The sequence below is a fragment of the Schistocerca americana genome, chromosome X (genome assembly GCF_021461395.2).
Source record: "Schistocerca americana isolate TAMUIC-IGC-003095 chromosome X, iqSchAmer2.1, whole genome shotgun sequence".
Classification (NCBI taxonomy): Eukaryota; Metazoa; Arthropoda; class Insecta; order Orthoptera; family Acrididae; genus Schistocerca; species Schistocerca americana.
In genome coordinates, this window is record NC_060130.1 from 87,491,071 (window position 1) to 87,508,808 (window position 17,738).

At 38.0% G+C, this 17,738-nt stretch overlaps 1 protein-coding gene across 1 annotated transcript in view; it reads left to right on the top strand.

Moving 5' to 3' along the window:
• LOC124556534 overlaps nucleotides 1–17,738 on the top strand; it is a 487,563-nt gene that overhangs the window by 164,628 nt on the left and 305,197 nt on the right. The window contains exon 6 of the mRNA XM_047130488.1: nucleotides 10,321–10,493. Coding sequence (XP_046986444.1) covers nucleotides 10,321–10,493 — 173 coding nt within the window. The remainder of the gene's footprint in view (nucleotides 1–10,320; nucleotides 10,494–17,738) is intronic.

Genomic DNA, 17,738 nt, shown 5'->3' on the forward strand with positions numbered 1-17,738 from the left:
TCTTTCCTGATGTGATTAATAGTTATTAACCATTGGTATCAGCGTCTTTGTGGGGCGGGCTATATCTTATTAAGACTGAAATCGAGACTGCAAAACCATTTTCAGTATTTTATTCATTCAACACAACATCAATAAACACTGGAGACAACATATCTCTGCGTACATTTGCAACATTAAACATAATGGTCACAGAAAACTGATTCACATGATTTCAAAACACTTGAAGATCTGATCAAAACGTGTCGAAAAAATGTTTAAAAGTCGCAAACAACTGACACACATATCGAGGGTTTGAAAATTAAGAAACAACTGACCTACAATTGGTGCATCAACAACGTTTATAGAGTTTGTGTTCGCGCGACACTTTTCCGGAAGAACAAATTTACCGAATTAGTGACAAACTGCAAAGTAAAAATGAATTACATTGCATATAGATATTTTTGGAATCTACTATTTATATGCAACAAAACAGTGGTATTTATTTTTAAGGTTAAATGGTATTTTGTAATAGAATGCTCTAGAAAAACAAGTAATTCATTTTTTTACATTAGTATTTTTCAGGAATATTGCTTTAAAGAAATTGTTTCCAGTGAATGTACCTTATTCCATCATCAAAGTGAATATAAAGTACCGTAATGAAAACTTAAGTATCACTTTTAAGCTTTCAAATAAAACTTTTACTGTTTTCAATAATTAATAACTTCCCACACTGTACCTGGTAGAAACTATAAAAGAAAAACCAATATTAATTAACACAATCATGAGCTGTTTCTCCCAATTATTTCTTATTTGACCCTGATGAAATAACAGGATAAACCTCGCTTGATAAATATGTTTACGTATTGTGCAAAATCTTGATTGTTAGGAATGTTCACGCTAATTAATGACACATTGTGAGGATGTTGTTGCTGCGTTGGCCCAAACGTATGGTGTAGTTCATATTTGAAGATGTATTATTCTTCTTTTTCTTTTGTTCCGCGTCGGCACATGGTTGGCACGATTATTAACAGATTTAGGCATGGTTACTTACAAGGGAAGCTCCCCATCGCACCCCCCCCCCCCCCCCCCTCTCAGATTTAGTTATAAGTTGGCACAGTGGATAGGCCTTGAAAAACTGAACACAGATCAATCGAGAAAACAGTAAGAAGTTGTGTGGAACTATACTATGAAAAAATAAGCAAAATATACAAACTGAGTAGTCCATGTGTATCATAAGCAACATCAAGGATAAGGTCAGCTACGGAGCGCCGTGGTCCCGTGGTTAGCGTGAGCAGCTGAGGCACGAGGGGTTCTTGGTTCAAGTCTCAAAAAAAAAAAAAAAAAAAAAAATTAAAATTAATTTAAATTCAATTTAAAAAAAAAAAAAAAAATCAAAGTAATGCAGTTTCTTGTTATGTATAAAAAAACCATAAACATTGAAGGGAAAAATTTAAATAAAGGACACTCAGTGAATAAAAGTGTTGTAACTCAGCCAAGAGACTACTAAAAGAACAATCAGAACTGAAAACGAGAAAATATACAATTTCATGTAAAGATATGTAATTGTTAAAAATTGTAAATAAAAGTTTATATACGTTAAAAAAAAAAAAAAAAAAAATCACGCGAAAGTTTTAATTCTTTTATTTTCAGTTTATGTGACAAACTCTTATGTTTTCATCACTTTTTTGGGAGTGATTATCACATCCACAAGAAAACCTAAATCGGGCAAAGTAGAAGAATCTTTTTACCCATTCGCCAAGAGTACAAGTTAGGTGGGTGGACAACATATTCCTGTCATGTGACGCACATGCCATCACCAGTGTCGTATAGAATATATCAGACGTGTTTTCCTGTGGAGGAATCGGTTGACCTATGACCTTGCGATCAAATGTTTTCGGTTCCCATTGGAGAGGCACGTCCTTTCGTCTACTAATGGCACGGTTTTGCGGTGCGGTCGCAAAATACAGACACTAAACTTATTACAGTGAACAGAGACGTCAATGCTCGAACTGACAGATCATAACTTTGCGAAAATAAAGAATGTAAACTTTTCACTCGAGGTAGGATTTGAAACAAGGACTTTTCGTTCCGCAGCTGCTCACGCTAACCACGTTTCTGTGCTAACATTAGCCTTCGTGTTGCTTATCTTGCGCATGGACTACTCAGTTTGTATATTTTGCTTATTTTTTCATAGTTCCACACAACTTCTTCCTGTTTTCTCGATTGATCTGTGTTCAGTTTTTCATGGCCTATCCACTGTGCCAACTTAAAACTAAATGTGAGGGGGGTGCGATGGGGAGGTTCCCTTGTTAGGGTGGCTTACCTGTCGACACACCGTTACCCCACGGGATGTAATATATACCCTAACTGTCTGCGCGTAGCGTTATTCATGTGAAAGTGAGCGAGTTTTTCTGAATGTTTGCTAATCATGTAATTGAGACGGGGTGCGGGTAATAGCCTGGTATTCATCTACTAGGATTTGGGAAACCACCCAAAACCCATATCCAGGCTGTCCGGCACACCGATTGTCATCGTTAATCCGCCGGACGATTCCGATTCGGAACCGGCGCATCCCCCATCTCGTAATCGGTGCTGTAACACGCACGGCTATCCGGGGGGATCATCTATAAACATCTGTTGCGACCTACTAATTCAGACAGTATCATATCGTATAATATGAGGCTGGTATTTGTCTCTTCATGTTCTTCATTAGCGTGCACCTTCATAACCAGTATGATCTGAACAAGGTTATCAAGGACAACAGAAAACGAGCATGGTCAAATAGCAAGCAAGAAAGTTGCCACGAAAGCAAAGGGAGCTGCATTACAGTTTTAAGTGAGCTAGAAGTCCAGCAAAAGTTATTGCAAGGAGAGCAACGCCAGAAGTGTTCAGTGAATTCGAAAGTAATTGTTTACCATCTGACTACATATCCGAAGAAGTTCTGGTCGCATGTAAACCCAGTAAGCAGATCAAAATCACGCAGTCAGTTGCCTAAGTGGCCGTACTGGCTTTGAAATAGACGATGACAAACAGAAGACTGAATTGCCTAATGCTGGAACGGCAGATACTGATATAAGTTATAGTGTATCTATGCTGATACAAATTCAACTGCAATCATTCGACAGAGGAAAGGCACATGGAGTGGATGAGATACTTTCAAGATTCTACAAAAAGCTTTCTCTCATTCTAGCAGCAGTTTATTGGAGCAACAAAGGGTACCAATTGATGGGAAAAGAAGTACAGCTCATTCCTGTTTTCAAAACAGGTCATCAGACAGATGCACATAATTATAGGCTTATGTCGCTGGTGTCAATTTGTAGCAGAATTATGGAACATGCTGTATGCCCACTTATATTTTTGAAAGTAGAACTCTCCTCTATACAATTCAACATGTTTTTTGTCAGTAGAAATCTGTAAAACACAGCTTGCTTGTGCTGTTCATCCATGAAATTCAAAGCGCCATAGACAAAGGTACCCAGGTTGATGCTGTGATCTTTGATATCAGGCAGATGTTTGATACAGTTCACTATTGTTGTTTAGTTAGCAAAATACGGGCCTACTGAGTGTAGAACCAGATTTGTTGCTGGACTGAGGACTGCCTAGCAAATAGAACCCGATATGTTGTTTGGGAGACAAGATTGAAGATGTAAAGCTGTTTTCACAAGTACCGTGAGAGATTGTTATAGGACTGTTACTATTTACAGTTTGTATTACTTATCATCTTGTGAATAACACTGGAAGGCCATAAGACTGTTTATGGATAATGCTGTCTATAGGAAGGTTGCAATGCCAGAAGAAATGCAGGGAAATCTTGGTGGAATCAATGATGTGAATGTGTGTTGTCTGGTCTTTGTACAGGTCTGAAAGAACAGACACCATGCATTCATATAGGCCTAATTGTTTTGCCTAGATGGGCAACGGACCCACCTTCTTCAGTGCAGTTGTACATGTACGTCTGACCTCCTGTGGGAATCTGAGTAGCGAGCTAGCGAGCATGGAGGAAATGGAAAAGGACTGCGGATAGGTCGCGCTCGGTGGGAATGTGGATCAGTGCCATTTGCCAGTATTACTTCGTGATGTATTTAAAAATTGGCAAAGAAAGGGCTATGTTATAAACCCTGTTTCTAAATAAAGTAAGTTCAAGACAACTAATCCAGATTTCTGCTTTTCCTACCCTTATCACAATGTGGTTTGGGACAAGCTGGCGACTATTATGAGGGAAAAAAGAGTGGACTGGAAAACCAGGAGACTTATAAACTCATTGTACCTTAATCAAAAAGTTTCAGTTAAAGTGAGAGGAGAAAGTACAAACTGGATCAGACTAGGGAAAGGAGTAAGACAAGGATGCTGTTTATCACCTACTCTTTTCAACCTGTACTTGGAAAATATGATTGACCAATGCTCATTAGATGACAAAGGAGTAGAAATTGGAGGAAGAAGAGTAGGGTGCTTGAGATTTGCTGATGACATGGTCCTTCTAGCCACAGGGGAAAAAGAATTACAGGATTTGGTGGACACCATTGCAACTAACGGAAAAAAATATGGAATGAAAATTAACACAAGTAAAACAAAAGTATTGGCAATAGGAGGAAATAAGGAACTAAAAATTGTGCTGAATGGAGAAAAACTAGAACAGGTGCAAAATTTTAAGTATCTTGGAAGCAGGATAGACACCGACTGGAAGTGCACCACAGAAATTAAAACAAGGATAGCAATGGCAAAAGAGGCGTTTTATAAGAAAAGGAGAATCTTCTGCAGTGGTATGGACAGAGAACTCAGAAAGAGACTCATAAAATGTCTTGTATGGAGTGTTCTTCTATATGGCGCTGAAACATGGACTATGAGGAAAAAAGACAGAGAAAGGCTGGAGGCTTTTGAGATCTGGACATGGCGGAAGATGGAAGGAATAAGTTGGATGGACAGAGTAAAAAATGAAGAGGTACTGAGAAGAGTGGGAGAGAAAAGGCAGTTACTAGATGTAATAAAGAGAAGAAAAAGAAATTGGATTGGGCATATATTAAGAAAGAATGACGGACTGATAAAAACAGTTTTAGAAGGTTATGTAGAAGGGAAAAGGAAGCGAGGAAGGAAGAGATTCCAGATACTGGATGACATGATGGACGGTACAACATACAGCAGCCTTAAGAAGGAAGCAATGGATCGCAGAAAATGGAGAGGCAAAGGACCTGCTAATATAGCAGATAACTGATGATGATGACCCTTATCACTATTCATTGCCTGCGGCTTATCACCATGATTTTTAGCACTGACTAGTGTAAGTTGTGGCCTGATTGAAATTCATTTTCTGGCTGTGCTTCTATTACAACTGAATTGACATCTTTGTCCATAATTTCATCCACTCATTCGTGCATTGTTTCCTGTAGATCCCATGAAGAAGGAAAATCTTTAGCCTTGTGGAATGAGTTAAGATGTTACATTAACAAACGAGGAAGAACTCTCAAAATTTAATTTTGCGAACTGTATTAACAATAAACCATTGATGTACAGTCCTAACATATTTGTCTGTCATTTATAAGTGTTTCAACTTTGGAAATTTTCATTGATGTGAAAAATTCTGAATTACATCACGGTTTGGAGACCATGTTAAACTATAGGTCCCCCTATAACTGGTAGTATAAGTCAGTTCGAAAGTTGGAGGAAGACAGCTGCATACCAAATCCGATAATATGCTGCCTAGTATTGCTCTGTGGTGTCGAAACCAATCTTCAGATAGATGACTGCTGTACCTTATACTACTAAATACTGTTTGTAGTTATGTCAACTAAATGTGTCCAGATGAATCGGCAGAAAGCTACTGCTTCCTCAACCGTATTCATTAGGAACTCTTTATCTCCTACTACTAACTTAATATTTACAACCACACACTGGTATTTTTCAGAAAAAAATAATTACCTGCATTTGAAACAACAGAGACCTGTTCACAATACACCTTTACTTCTCATGAAGCTTTACAGTGGACTTTGCTTCTTGCTATGCAGCTAAATTGAATTTTCATTCCTTGAATTTAGATAACCATATGTTGTGTTGGAGTAGTTTATAAGGTATGTTTTTAAATTTATGTTGAGCTGGTAGGGATTCCCTATTTCTTGCTTTATGCTGGGTGACAGCATGTTGAAGACCTCTGCACCAGAATACACATCGCCACTTTGATTCCTAAACAAGAATGTAATGCTTCCATGAATATTATTTTTGTGTCTTGTATTAGGGCTCTGCAAATCAGAGTTAATCTAAAATTTTACAGTTGGACAGTATTCTTTCACATGTGGTTGTATTACAGTCATGAATGCAGTATATGCAGGCTGAATTGTATGCAGAACTTAAGTATACTAGGTGTAGCGACTGAAACGTATTGTTGGTGAGAACCATTGTAACTATCTTCAAAAACTAATCAAACAGTGGAAAATCCAGGATGGAATGTAACAATACAGGAGAAGGAAAGTTGCTACTCACCATATAGAGGAGATGCTGAGTCGTGATTGGCACAATAAAAAGATTCACACAATCATAGCTTTCGGCTATTAAGGCCTTTGTCAGCAGTAGACACACTGCAGTGTAGTTTCAGCTCTCTGAGACTGCAGACGTGTGTGCAAGTTGCGCTATACTGAGAACTATTTGGTAATATTGTTGTCACACTACACACAAGCCACTGTTGACTAGTCTGTCTCCTATATCACAATCTGAAGTTATTCTAGCTACAAATCCAGTTTATCTACAGTTTGGTTGTTGTAGTTGTTGTTGTTGTTGTGGTTGTGGTGGTCTGCATCCAAAGACTGGTTGACGCAACTCTCCATGCCAGTCATCTTGTGCAATCCTCTTCATCTCTACACAACTACTGCAACCCATATACATTGGAATCTGCTTACTGTATTCAAGCCTTGGTCTTCCTCTACAATTTTTACCCTCCACCCTTCCATCCATTACAATATTGATCCTTTCTTGCTGTCTCAGTACTTGTTCTATCAATCAAAATCTTCTATTAGTCAGGTAGTACCATCAATTTCTTTGTTCTACAGTTTGATTCAGTACCTCCTCATTTGTTATACAAACTCCCTTTCCAACCTTCATGATCCACATTTCAAATCTGTAGAAGCCTACATTCAAGACATATACCTTCACGAAAGACATCCTGGCACTTCAATTTTATTAGATTTCAGAAATTCTGTTCTTAGTATTATCAGTATGCATTAGATATACTCTCTATTTTAGCCATCATCTGTTTTTTCCCCTTGCCCAAATAGCAAAACTCATTTACTATATTTAGTGTGTCACTTCTTAATATAATTCCCTCAGACCTGCTCTTCCAAGTTCTTTTCTGTCTCGGACATACTTACAATGTCACAGCGAACCTCAAAGTTTTTATTTGATCCCCTGAACTTTAATTCCCTCTCCATATTTGCCTTGATTTCCTTTGCCACTTGCTCAGCATACAGATTGAATAACATCATAGATAGGCTCACTTTCTGGCCAACTACTGCTTCCCTTTCATATCCTTTAACTCTTATACCTGCAGTTTGGTTCCTATACATGTTGTGAATAACCTGAATAATTTGCTTACTGTATTTTATATCTGCTATGTTCAGAATATCGAAAAGTGTATTCCAGTCAGTACTGTCAAAATATTTCTCTAAATCTACAAATACTGTAAATGTATATTTATCTTTCATTAACCTATGTTCCTAGATAAGTCATAGGGTCAGTATTGCCTCTTGCATTCCTGCATTTCTCCAGAACCTGAACTCTTCTTGCCAGTAGTTAGCTCCTAACAGTTTTTCCATTTTTCTACAAATAGTTAGTATCAGTGTTTCGCAGCCATGAATTTTTACATTGATAGTTCTGTAAATTTCGCACTAGTTAACACCTGCATTTTTTGGAATTGATATTAATATATCCTTCTCAAAGTCAGAGGGTATTTTGCCTGTCTGATATGTCTTGGACATGAGGTGGACTGCTTCGTCGTGGCTGGCTATATGAAGGATCTCAATAATTTTGAGAGGATGTCGTCTACATCAGGGGACTTGTTTCGACTTAGGTCTCGTGGTATCATCTCTTACATCATCTTCATTTACTTGCTATTCTCTTTCTTTAGACCTGTCTTCAGGTTCATTTACTCATGCATACCACTTCCATATATTTCTTCCATCTTCTCAGCTTTCACCCAATGTGGTGGTGCAGTGGTTAGCACAGTGGATTTGCATTTGGGAGGATGATGGTTCAGACCCCCATCTGACCATCAAGTTTTAGGTTTTCTGTGATTTCCATAAATTGATTAAGGCAAATACAGGGATGGTTCCTTTGAAAGGGCACAGCCAGTTTCCTTTTGCATCCTTAATCAATCCAAGCTTGTGCTCCATCTGTAATAACTTCATTGTTGATGGGATTTTAAACCCTAATCTTCCTCCCTTCTTGCTTTTACCTTTCAGCTTTCTCTTCTTTTGTTAGTACTTCCTTGAGTTCTTGATATCCATAAAGCTGTTTCTTTTTTCTCCAAAGATCTCTTTAATTTCTTTATAGGTAGCATCCATATTTTCCTTTAATATGAAACTTTCCTGTACCCTCAGGTCTCTTCCACATAAGCATTCTTCTTTCATGACTCTTACACCAATTGTTATTAGTGATTAAATTATGCTCTGTGCAAAATCCTGCCAGGTGGTTTATCCTTTCATTCCTTTCCCACATTCCATTTACATACATGTTTTTAATTTTATTATGTGTGCAGTGCAATTTCCTGTGATGCATATGCACTCATCAAAAAGAGTTTTGCATCACCTCGGTTCCAAGAGTTCCAGAACCTATACAGAAAACTGGAATAGAAATCAACATAAACATTATTTCCACCCTTTTTATTGCTCACGAAAACCACGCATTGCATGTTATACCACCATACAGCAATACCTTCAGAGGTGGTGGTCCAGAAAGCTGTACACACCGGTACCTCTAATACCCAGTAGCACATCCTCTTGCATTGATGCATCCCTGTATTTGTCGTGGCATACTATCCATAAGTTCATCTAGGCACTGTTGGTCCAGATTGTCTCACTCCTCAATGGTGATTCGGTGTAGATCCCTCAGAGTGGCTGGCGGGACATGTCATCCATAAAAAGCCCTTTTCAATCTATTCCAGATATGTTCGATAGGGTTCATGTCTGGAGAACATGCTGGCCACTCTAGTCAAGCGATGTTGTTATCCTGAAAAAAGCCCTTCACAAGATTTGCACAATGGGGGCATGAATTGTTGTCCATGAAGACGAATGCCTCACCAATATGCTGTCGATATGGTTGCACTATTGTTCGGAGGATGGCATTCACATATCGTACAGCCATTACAGTGCCTTCCATGACAACCAGCGGCATACGTCGGCCCCACATAATGCTACCCTAAAACAGCAGGGAACCTTCACCTTGCTGCACTCGCTGGACAATGTGTCTAAGGCATTCAGCCTGACCAGGTTGCCTCCATAAATGTCTCCGACGATTGTCTGGTTGAAGGCATATGCGACACTCATCGGTGAAGAGAACGTGATACCAATCCTAAGTGGTCCATTTTGCATGTTGTTGGGCCCATCTGTACCGCGCTGCATGGTGTCATGTTGCAAAGATGGACGTCGGGACGGAAGTTGTGCATTATGCAGCCTATTGTGCACAGTTTGAGTCATAACATGGTGTCCTGTCACTGCACAAAGAGGATTATTCAACATGGTGGTGTTGCTGTCAGTGTTCCTCCGAGCGATAATCTGTAGATAGCGGTCATCCACTGCAGTAGTAGCCCTTGGGTGGCCTGAACGAAGCATGTCATCAACAGTTCCTGTCTCTCTGTATCTCCTCCATGTCTGAACAACAATGCTTTGGTTCACTCCGAGATGCCTGGACACTTCCCTTGTTGAGAGCCCTTCCTGGCACAAAGTAACAATGTGGTATTGACCATCTAGGCATGGTTGAACTACAGACAACACAAGCTGTGTTCCTCCTTCCTGGTGGACTGACTGGAACTGATTGGCTGTTGGGCCCCCTCTGTCTAATAGGCACTGCTTATGCGTGGTTGTTTACTTCTTTGGGCGGGTTTAGTAACATCTATGAACAGTCAAAGGGACTGTGTCTGTGATACAATATCCACAGTCAACATCTGTCTTCAGGAGTTCTGGGAACTGGGGTGATGCAACACTTTTTTTGATGTGTGTATTTTAGATGCGTACACTGTACTACACTGCATCATTACGTAATTGGAATGACTGCTGCTGCTTTAAAATTAAAAATGTTTTGTGTGTTGTGTTTTATAAATATGGGATCTGTTTTGACTAAGAAATGTCTTCACACATTTTTCAGTCTGTCTGTGAGCTTCAAAACTCTGTACGAGAAGGTCTTCTTATGTTCAAAAATTTACTAGATGAACTGAGGCATAATATGGAGATGGAGAAGCACACAATAAATAGCTTTTGCCAGGGTATGCAGGAAGCTATTGCAAAGACCCATGCAAATATGATAATGGAGGTACAAAGGTAACCCTCTTTTTTAAAATTTTTTCTACTAAATAAAAAAATTTATATGCTAACGCGAATGGAAGCAGGAAGCCTTAAAAATGTACTATTATTGCATTTTGATTGATATCATAACGTAGTTTGAGTGTACATTATAGAATGAAACATTTGAGTGCATCATATGTAAAGGTTGGTTGACAGGGAAAGAATGTTTTACTTTAAGAGGAGCTTTTTATACCTGGTGCATGCCATACCGCAAAGCAGAATGTCATTGTAGACCCATACATTTCAGGTAGTAATTCCTGTGTAGTATTGTTTGATGTTGGCATATTTTTGATAGCAAAAACATGAAATACAGCCGTGTGAATTTTAATATTGATTCTTTGAAAATATTGAGTGGGAAAGATAAGAAAGGAAGTATCAGTAGTGAAGGAATTTCTAAATATAATTATTCAATAGGATAACTTAGTAAATACATGTTCCACAAGACACAATTTAACTGATAAGAAATATCGGGAAACAAAAAGAGAATTACAAGATATGAAGAGAAACCATTGAACACACATCACACCATTAAAAAACACTCTAGTTGTCCAAGCAAGTAGTGAGCAGGGTGTAGAAATGCATAATTTGAAAGAGTTCATAGTTCACGGTTTCAGTCAGTCTTGCTGTGTTAGCTGAATATTTATATTACTTGGCTGCCTTGTTTTTATAATCACATTCCAACTTATAAACCTACTTTGTGCGTTGTGTACTTGTAACTGAAAATATGTAAATAAACAGAAAATCTCGTACAGTTATTTCATGCATAAAAATACTTCTATCAACAATTAGTAACTTTTGAGTTTCAAATATGTTCCAATTTGATTTTTGAAAGTAACATTAATACTTGATAGTGACTGTACATTTTATATATACACTGTGCTTATTGATTTTTGAATGCTCGCTGAACCATTCAGTATTAATGTACATTATTTCTTATTCTCAGACATTTTCGTACCATTAGGCACAGTTAAGTTAAAAAGGATAGGAGTCATTGCATTGAACATATCTTTGCTAATGTACATTATTTTCTACACTGTTTGTTAAAGGAATCACAATAAAGTGGCATTCGTTCCCACCACAAGATAATGAAAAAAAAAAAATATATATTTTTTTTAAAAGCTGCAAAGGACATTTAACACAACACATGAACAATACAAAACAAAAGCGTACCACTTTTATTTTTCTTTGTTCACTGGATGGATCTCAGAATTCACCCCGGTATAGTGGACCATATACAAACTGAAAAATGTAACATTGTTTATAAACATGAGACAAACAAATCAAATAATTCTTAATTGATCATTACACTTAGTGGCCAGCAGTCATGGGAGGCACTTGATGTGATGTCAGTCATTGTCTCCTAAAGCCTACTTGGTGCACTTGTCTCCATGAAGTCCTGGTAGAAATGAGTTCTTGACAGCCCACATTCAAATTGACGGTGATCTGACTCAAAGTAGACTGTCAGTCACCATGCACTGCTCTTTGGAGGTGATGTGGCATCTGTTCTGTGACCATTTTAGGGCATCATGTGTGGTAGCTTACTGATGTCGAAACAATGTGTGTGTGACATTGAAGATGTGCCCTAGTCACTGTTTATCTCAGAAATATGGATTCTTTTCTAATCTTTGATATGCCAAGACCCATGCAACTCGCACTGTCATGTTCAAAGTCAGTAAACTCATGATGTGTTGCCATGTTTAGCACACTTTTGACTGTAAGTGTGACAGTCTGTGTTCAAGACAGTGGGTTCCTATTTCAAATGCTGCATCAGTCACAACACTCAAACATTGTACACGGTACATCTTCAGATCGGACAACCATTCCTGTGACTTAGCCACTCAGTTTACATCATGCTTGCACCATTTTATAAATGTTACATTTTTGCTGCATTTTGTCTCTCAGGTATTCAGTGGCAACAATAGAAAATAATAGTCTTTGTTTTTTAAAGCTACTTCTAGTGAGCCAGTTAGTAACGATATCAGCTTTCTGATCTACGGAACTGATGTGCTCCACGTTGCAGATGCCCGAATTGACCTTTCCTACTATAAAGCATTACTTTATATCAATATGCTTTGTTCATTTACAGTGCAATCAGAGGGGCATGTGACAGTCTGTGTTCAAGACAGTGGGTTCCTATTTCAACTTCATGATAGTTCCTAAGATCGATCTGCTCCACATGGTGTCTTTCACAGTTTGATAAGAGGCAAGATATTCTGTTTCTGTTATTGATGAAGTGACCACCTGCTGTCTCTGAGAATTCCAAGTTATAGTAGGTTCACCAAGTTTAATGACAACATCTATGGTTGATTTTTAAGTATGAATACGTCCTGCATAGTGTGAATTGCTAAAGACAGACAAACAAATATCCCCGCACTTTGGCTAATTTAAACCACAAGATTCTGTTCACTTTAGATACTTTATGATCCATGACAGCACATCAATATTCACTGATAGAACAAGCTTTCTACCCTCAACAAGGAGTAGCCTCAATTGTTTTGGAACTGGTGACCAGTTCAGTGCACACTTGACTATGATGAGAAGGTATTGCCCCAGAATTAGCATTTTCCATGTTGTACTGCTCAGCACAGCCCTCATATATGCTTCTTGATTTGAGAAGATGGAATCATCTTGAAACTACTTTACATCTAGCCAAGATAATGATGAGCATTGTCTGTAATTATTGTATTTATTTATTTAATTTATTTATGTCATTTTCTTTCATACTCACAGGTGGGCAAACAGAACAGCCAATTCAATTGATAGTCAAATATCACAACACTTCATTTAATATAAAAATACACTTACCTTTGTCACCCTCCACAGCTGTGACTGAAGGGAACATGCATGGAATTATTTATACAAATATAGCTTGTGATTTATGAAGTAGACAAGAAACAGCTGAAGAAATTGAACTGCATGATATTGGAAGTCTGTAGACCTCAAACTCTGAATGTTCTAAAGGCAATACAATACCACCTGTCCATTGACACCACGTAACACTCTGGATACACTAGGCTGACATGGTCTCAGCAGAGCGATGCTGCGGCAACTCTGTCCACTGTAGGTGAAAGTAGAACTTCATCTCTAAATGGAATTCAAGACAGAACTGTTGCACATGTCCCACATAGCTGTATTTTGTGACTGCATCATTGTAGTGGTGCTTTGCAACTCTCTGGAGTCATGGCTCATGCCTCGTCCAGGTTGGCATCTCGTGTGCTGCATGGACATGCAGCATCTCTGTGGTGGTCAACTACTGGCTTTTTTGATGGTTGATGACACCACAGTTTATCCTGACAAGATTAAGCCTATATGACTATCTCTTATATCTAAACAGGTATTATTTATATATAAAAACAAAGATGAGGTGACTTACCGAACGAAAGCGCTGGCAGGTCAATAGACATACAAACAAACACAAACATACACTCAAAATTCAAGCTTTCGCAACAAACTGTTGCCTCATCAGGAAAGAGGGAAGGAGAGGGGAAGACGAAAGGAAGTGGGTTTTAAGGGAGAGGGTAAGGAGTCATTCCAATCCCGGGAGCGGAAAGACTTACCTTAGGGGGAAAAAGGGACAGGGACATATTATATGTCTGCTTGTGTCTGTACGTGTGGATGGATATGTGCGAGTGTATACCTGTCCTTTTTTCCCCCTAAGGTAAGTCTTTCCGCTCCCGGGATTGGAATGACTCCTTACCCTCTCCCTTAAAACCCACTTCCTTTCGTCTTCCCCTCTCCTTCCCTCTTTCCTGATGAGGCAGCAGTTTGTTGCGAAAGCTTGAATTTTGTGTGTATGTTTGTGTTTGTTTGTGTGTCTATCGACCTGCCAGCGCTTTCATTCAGTAAGTCACCTCATCTTTGTTTTTATATATAATTTTTCCCACGTGGAATGTTTCCCTCTATTATATTAAACAGGTATTCTACATGATTTGAATTACACCCCTTATGATGAGCATGTTATAAGAGGTCTTACATCTAATATGGAATCCAAAATCTAGAAATAACTATAACATAAAAACTGAAAACTCTTGTAGCAATAGCAGAAAGAATACAACTTATATATTTGTTCATCAAAAGTAGAAACAACAAAGAGTAGCTGCATACAGGTTTAAACTATGAGCATTGACAGCAATGCACAAGAGAGAAAGGATGGGAAAAGGGAAGAGAAAGAGAGGAACATGATAGAAGTATTGCAGATAGGGGACAAGAAAGTGGGTTGACTGATTGAGAGAAGCAAAGAAAAAGATGCATAACTGTGAATTTCTTTACTGTTTGATAAAGAGGAAAAGCATTATATATGTAAATTTTTAAAGGAACATTATGAGGTTGATGGCTTTTTCTTAAATGCTATAGCACATTCAGTTGTGTAATAGTGCAGAGTTGCTTGTTCCAGATGCAGGCATCCGCAACAGAGAAGGTGATTGTGAATGTTGTTTTATGGATGAGCATAGATACGATACTATGCAAGTGAGACATTATGTTACGATTATGATGTGATGAAAGGTACTTAATCTCTAAGGCGAGGTGCATGTATGTGTGCACTGAAGAACTGATGAATTAGACTTAGTCCATGGTAGTCTTGTAACTTGACTGAGCACGACCATTCTAACTAGGTGTATGACTGATGACGTCAAATAGACTGATGTTTCAGATGTAATCCACACTGATATTCAGCTAACCATTTAGAGTTTTCTCTGCGTACACTATGTTTCATTACATATTACTATCATAGTACTGGTGAGTACTATTGGCATCTGCTATCTAGGCTGTGGTGGTCTTAGACACGATGTCAACCCACCTGATTTCAATCGCATCACAGTCTCAAAATTTGGAAATTTGCGGTAAGGTCTTGTGGGACCAAACTGCTGAGGTCATCAGTTCTAAGCTTATGCACTACCTAATCTAACTTAAACTAACTTATACTAAAGACAATACACACACACCTGTGCCCGAGGGAGGACTCGAACCTCCGACGGGGGAAGCCACGCTGACCATGACGAGACACCTCAGACCTCACGGCTATCGTGCACGGCTCACAGTCTGAGATGGCAGCTACTTTGCACTTAGACATGGTATTTAACTGTGCAGTACCACTGATATCATCACCGTGGCACTGTTATTGTGACATCATAAGGCACACCCTTTTTTTCTATGATGTCGTGTTGGCAGGAAATTCAAAACACAATGAAAAAAACAGGCAGCCGGTATGTATCTGTCATGTTCAATCTGAACAACTATGTATTATGTTTTTTAAATGCTAATCTTACTTCTGAGCTGCATAAAATGGTGCCATCTTAAAAATAAATACTGCCAATACTGCAGTACTTTCAAAAATTACATAAGCCCATCCTGAATGTCAGAATACTTAAGCACCTAAATTTATGCCTCATCAGTAAATTTCATCTCTCTCTGTTTTGAATATCATTAAAAAAAGGCTTTATGTTAAATACTGTACCTATCTTCTCTCATGTGCTCACAACAGTATGAAAAATTACACAATAGGTGTAACATGCTCTATTTCCGCATCTGTATTTCTTACCAAAAATACATTAGCACCTAAAATTCTGCCTCATTGGCATACTGAATCATCAGCAACAGCAGTAACTTACAGAACTTCCAACATAAAGAATATGTAAACAACTAAACTTCTGCTTCATCAGCAAATTTCTCTTTCTCATCTGCCTCCTCAGTAAATATCATCTCCCCCATTTTATACTTTACGGAGAAATGTTTGTGTCAAATACTGTATGGTTTCATCAATAAATTTCATCCCCCCACCTCTTTCTTTCTCTCTCTCTCTCTCTCTCTCTCTCTCTCTCTCTCTCTCTCTCTCTCTCTCTCTCTCTTTGTAATGGTATCAACAATATAATACATTGCAGAGGGGAACGAGAGGGAAAAACAAACAAAAATACTCTAGCTATAAGTTTTATTGTATTTTTTTAAATATTTTCACACAGTAAATCAGTTACAAATCACATTAACTTTTTTATTTTTTAAACCACATACACTAAAATCACAGTGAATTGTTTGTCACCTTGTACTGTCACACATATTCTTCTTCATCTTAAACACCTTTTAGAATGTCATCTGTTGCACATAGTAGCTTGTTACTGTTTGAGTAAATATGTGGATCATCTCTGTCAGCTAACTGAGTTTTGACAGCTGCATCTATCTTAATTAGATCAAAACGACACTGAATTGCATTTTGTGGGCAAAGTGTGTATAATATATATAACATACCCCTAATGTAACAATCAAATAGTTATTGTGAAAGAGAAACAGATCTATGTAAACATTCTTACATATCATATGCTTCAAAATCTATAAAGTGTTCAGAACTTGTAAAGCAATCCTTCTTATTTTCTTGTTCATAACCAAAACAAATGACTTTCCACATCATGTGAATTAATCGCAGAACCACAACAATCTTTCCAGAGAGAGTAAATATTAATTTCTCTTATAGTTCCACTGCATGTTGCCTTACAAATAGAAATTGACATTTTTATACAGTTAAAATGTACAAGTGAAATAAAAAGAAAAAAAATACAGTAGTTGGTATGACTATTTTCAAAATCAGCTGTATCCGTGTCATTTACTCTGCTGTGATAAATAATGCACATGATGCCACTGTTAAGCAGTGAGGTGTCACTGAAAGCTGATAATCTTGATGGAAGCGATGTCTTGATATATTACAGTTCTTCAAATAAACCGGCACAGCCATATCAAATTTTATGCTCCACATTGGATGTCTCTCTTTCTTCTTGAATGCCTACAGTGTTACAGTACATATTGTGCTTCCACTCTTACCTAGATATTTCAGATTTTGCAACATGGAAGCATAAGAACCCCTATTCTCTTGAATTACAACAAGTAACTGATACGCCAAATATAAAGTCTATTAGTAGTGCTATGTAGTGTATTCCATACTTATGTTTCATCCCCAAAAAGAATAAAGTTTTGAATGACAATGACAACAATGACAGTGAGAATGAAGGCAATGACAATGACATCTCTGATGATCCAGCACCAATAACATGCTCCTTCTAGTGGATGCTCTGCTTTTATAACTCACCTTCCTACTGAGTCAACAAGTTCAAATTTGTTGTGACTTGTTCTGACATGTCTAAACTTGTTGCAACATGCAAAAGTAATTAGTCACCGAGCTGTGACTTATCAGAAAACAAGTCCTGTCTTGTCAACATCTGCATTCGAGGACTCATC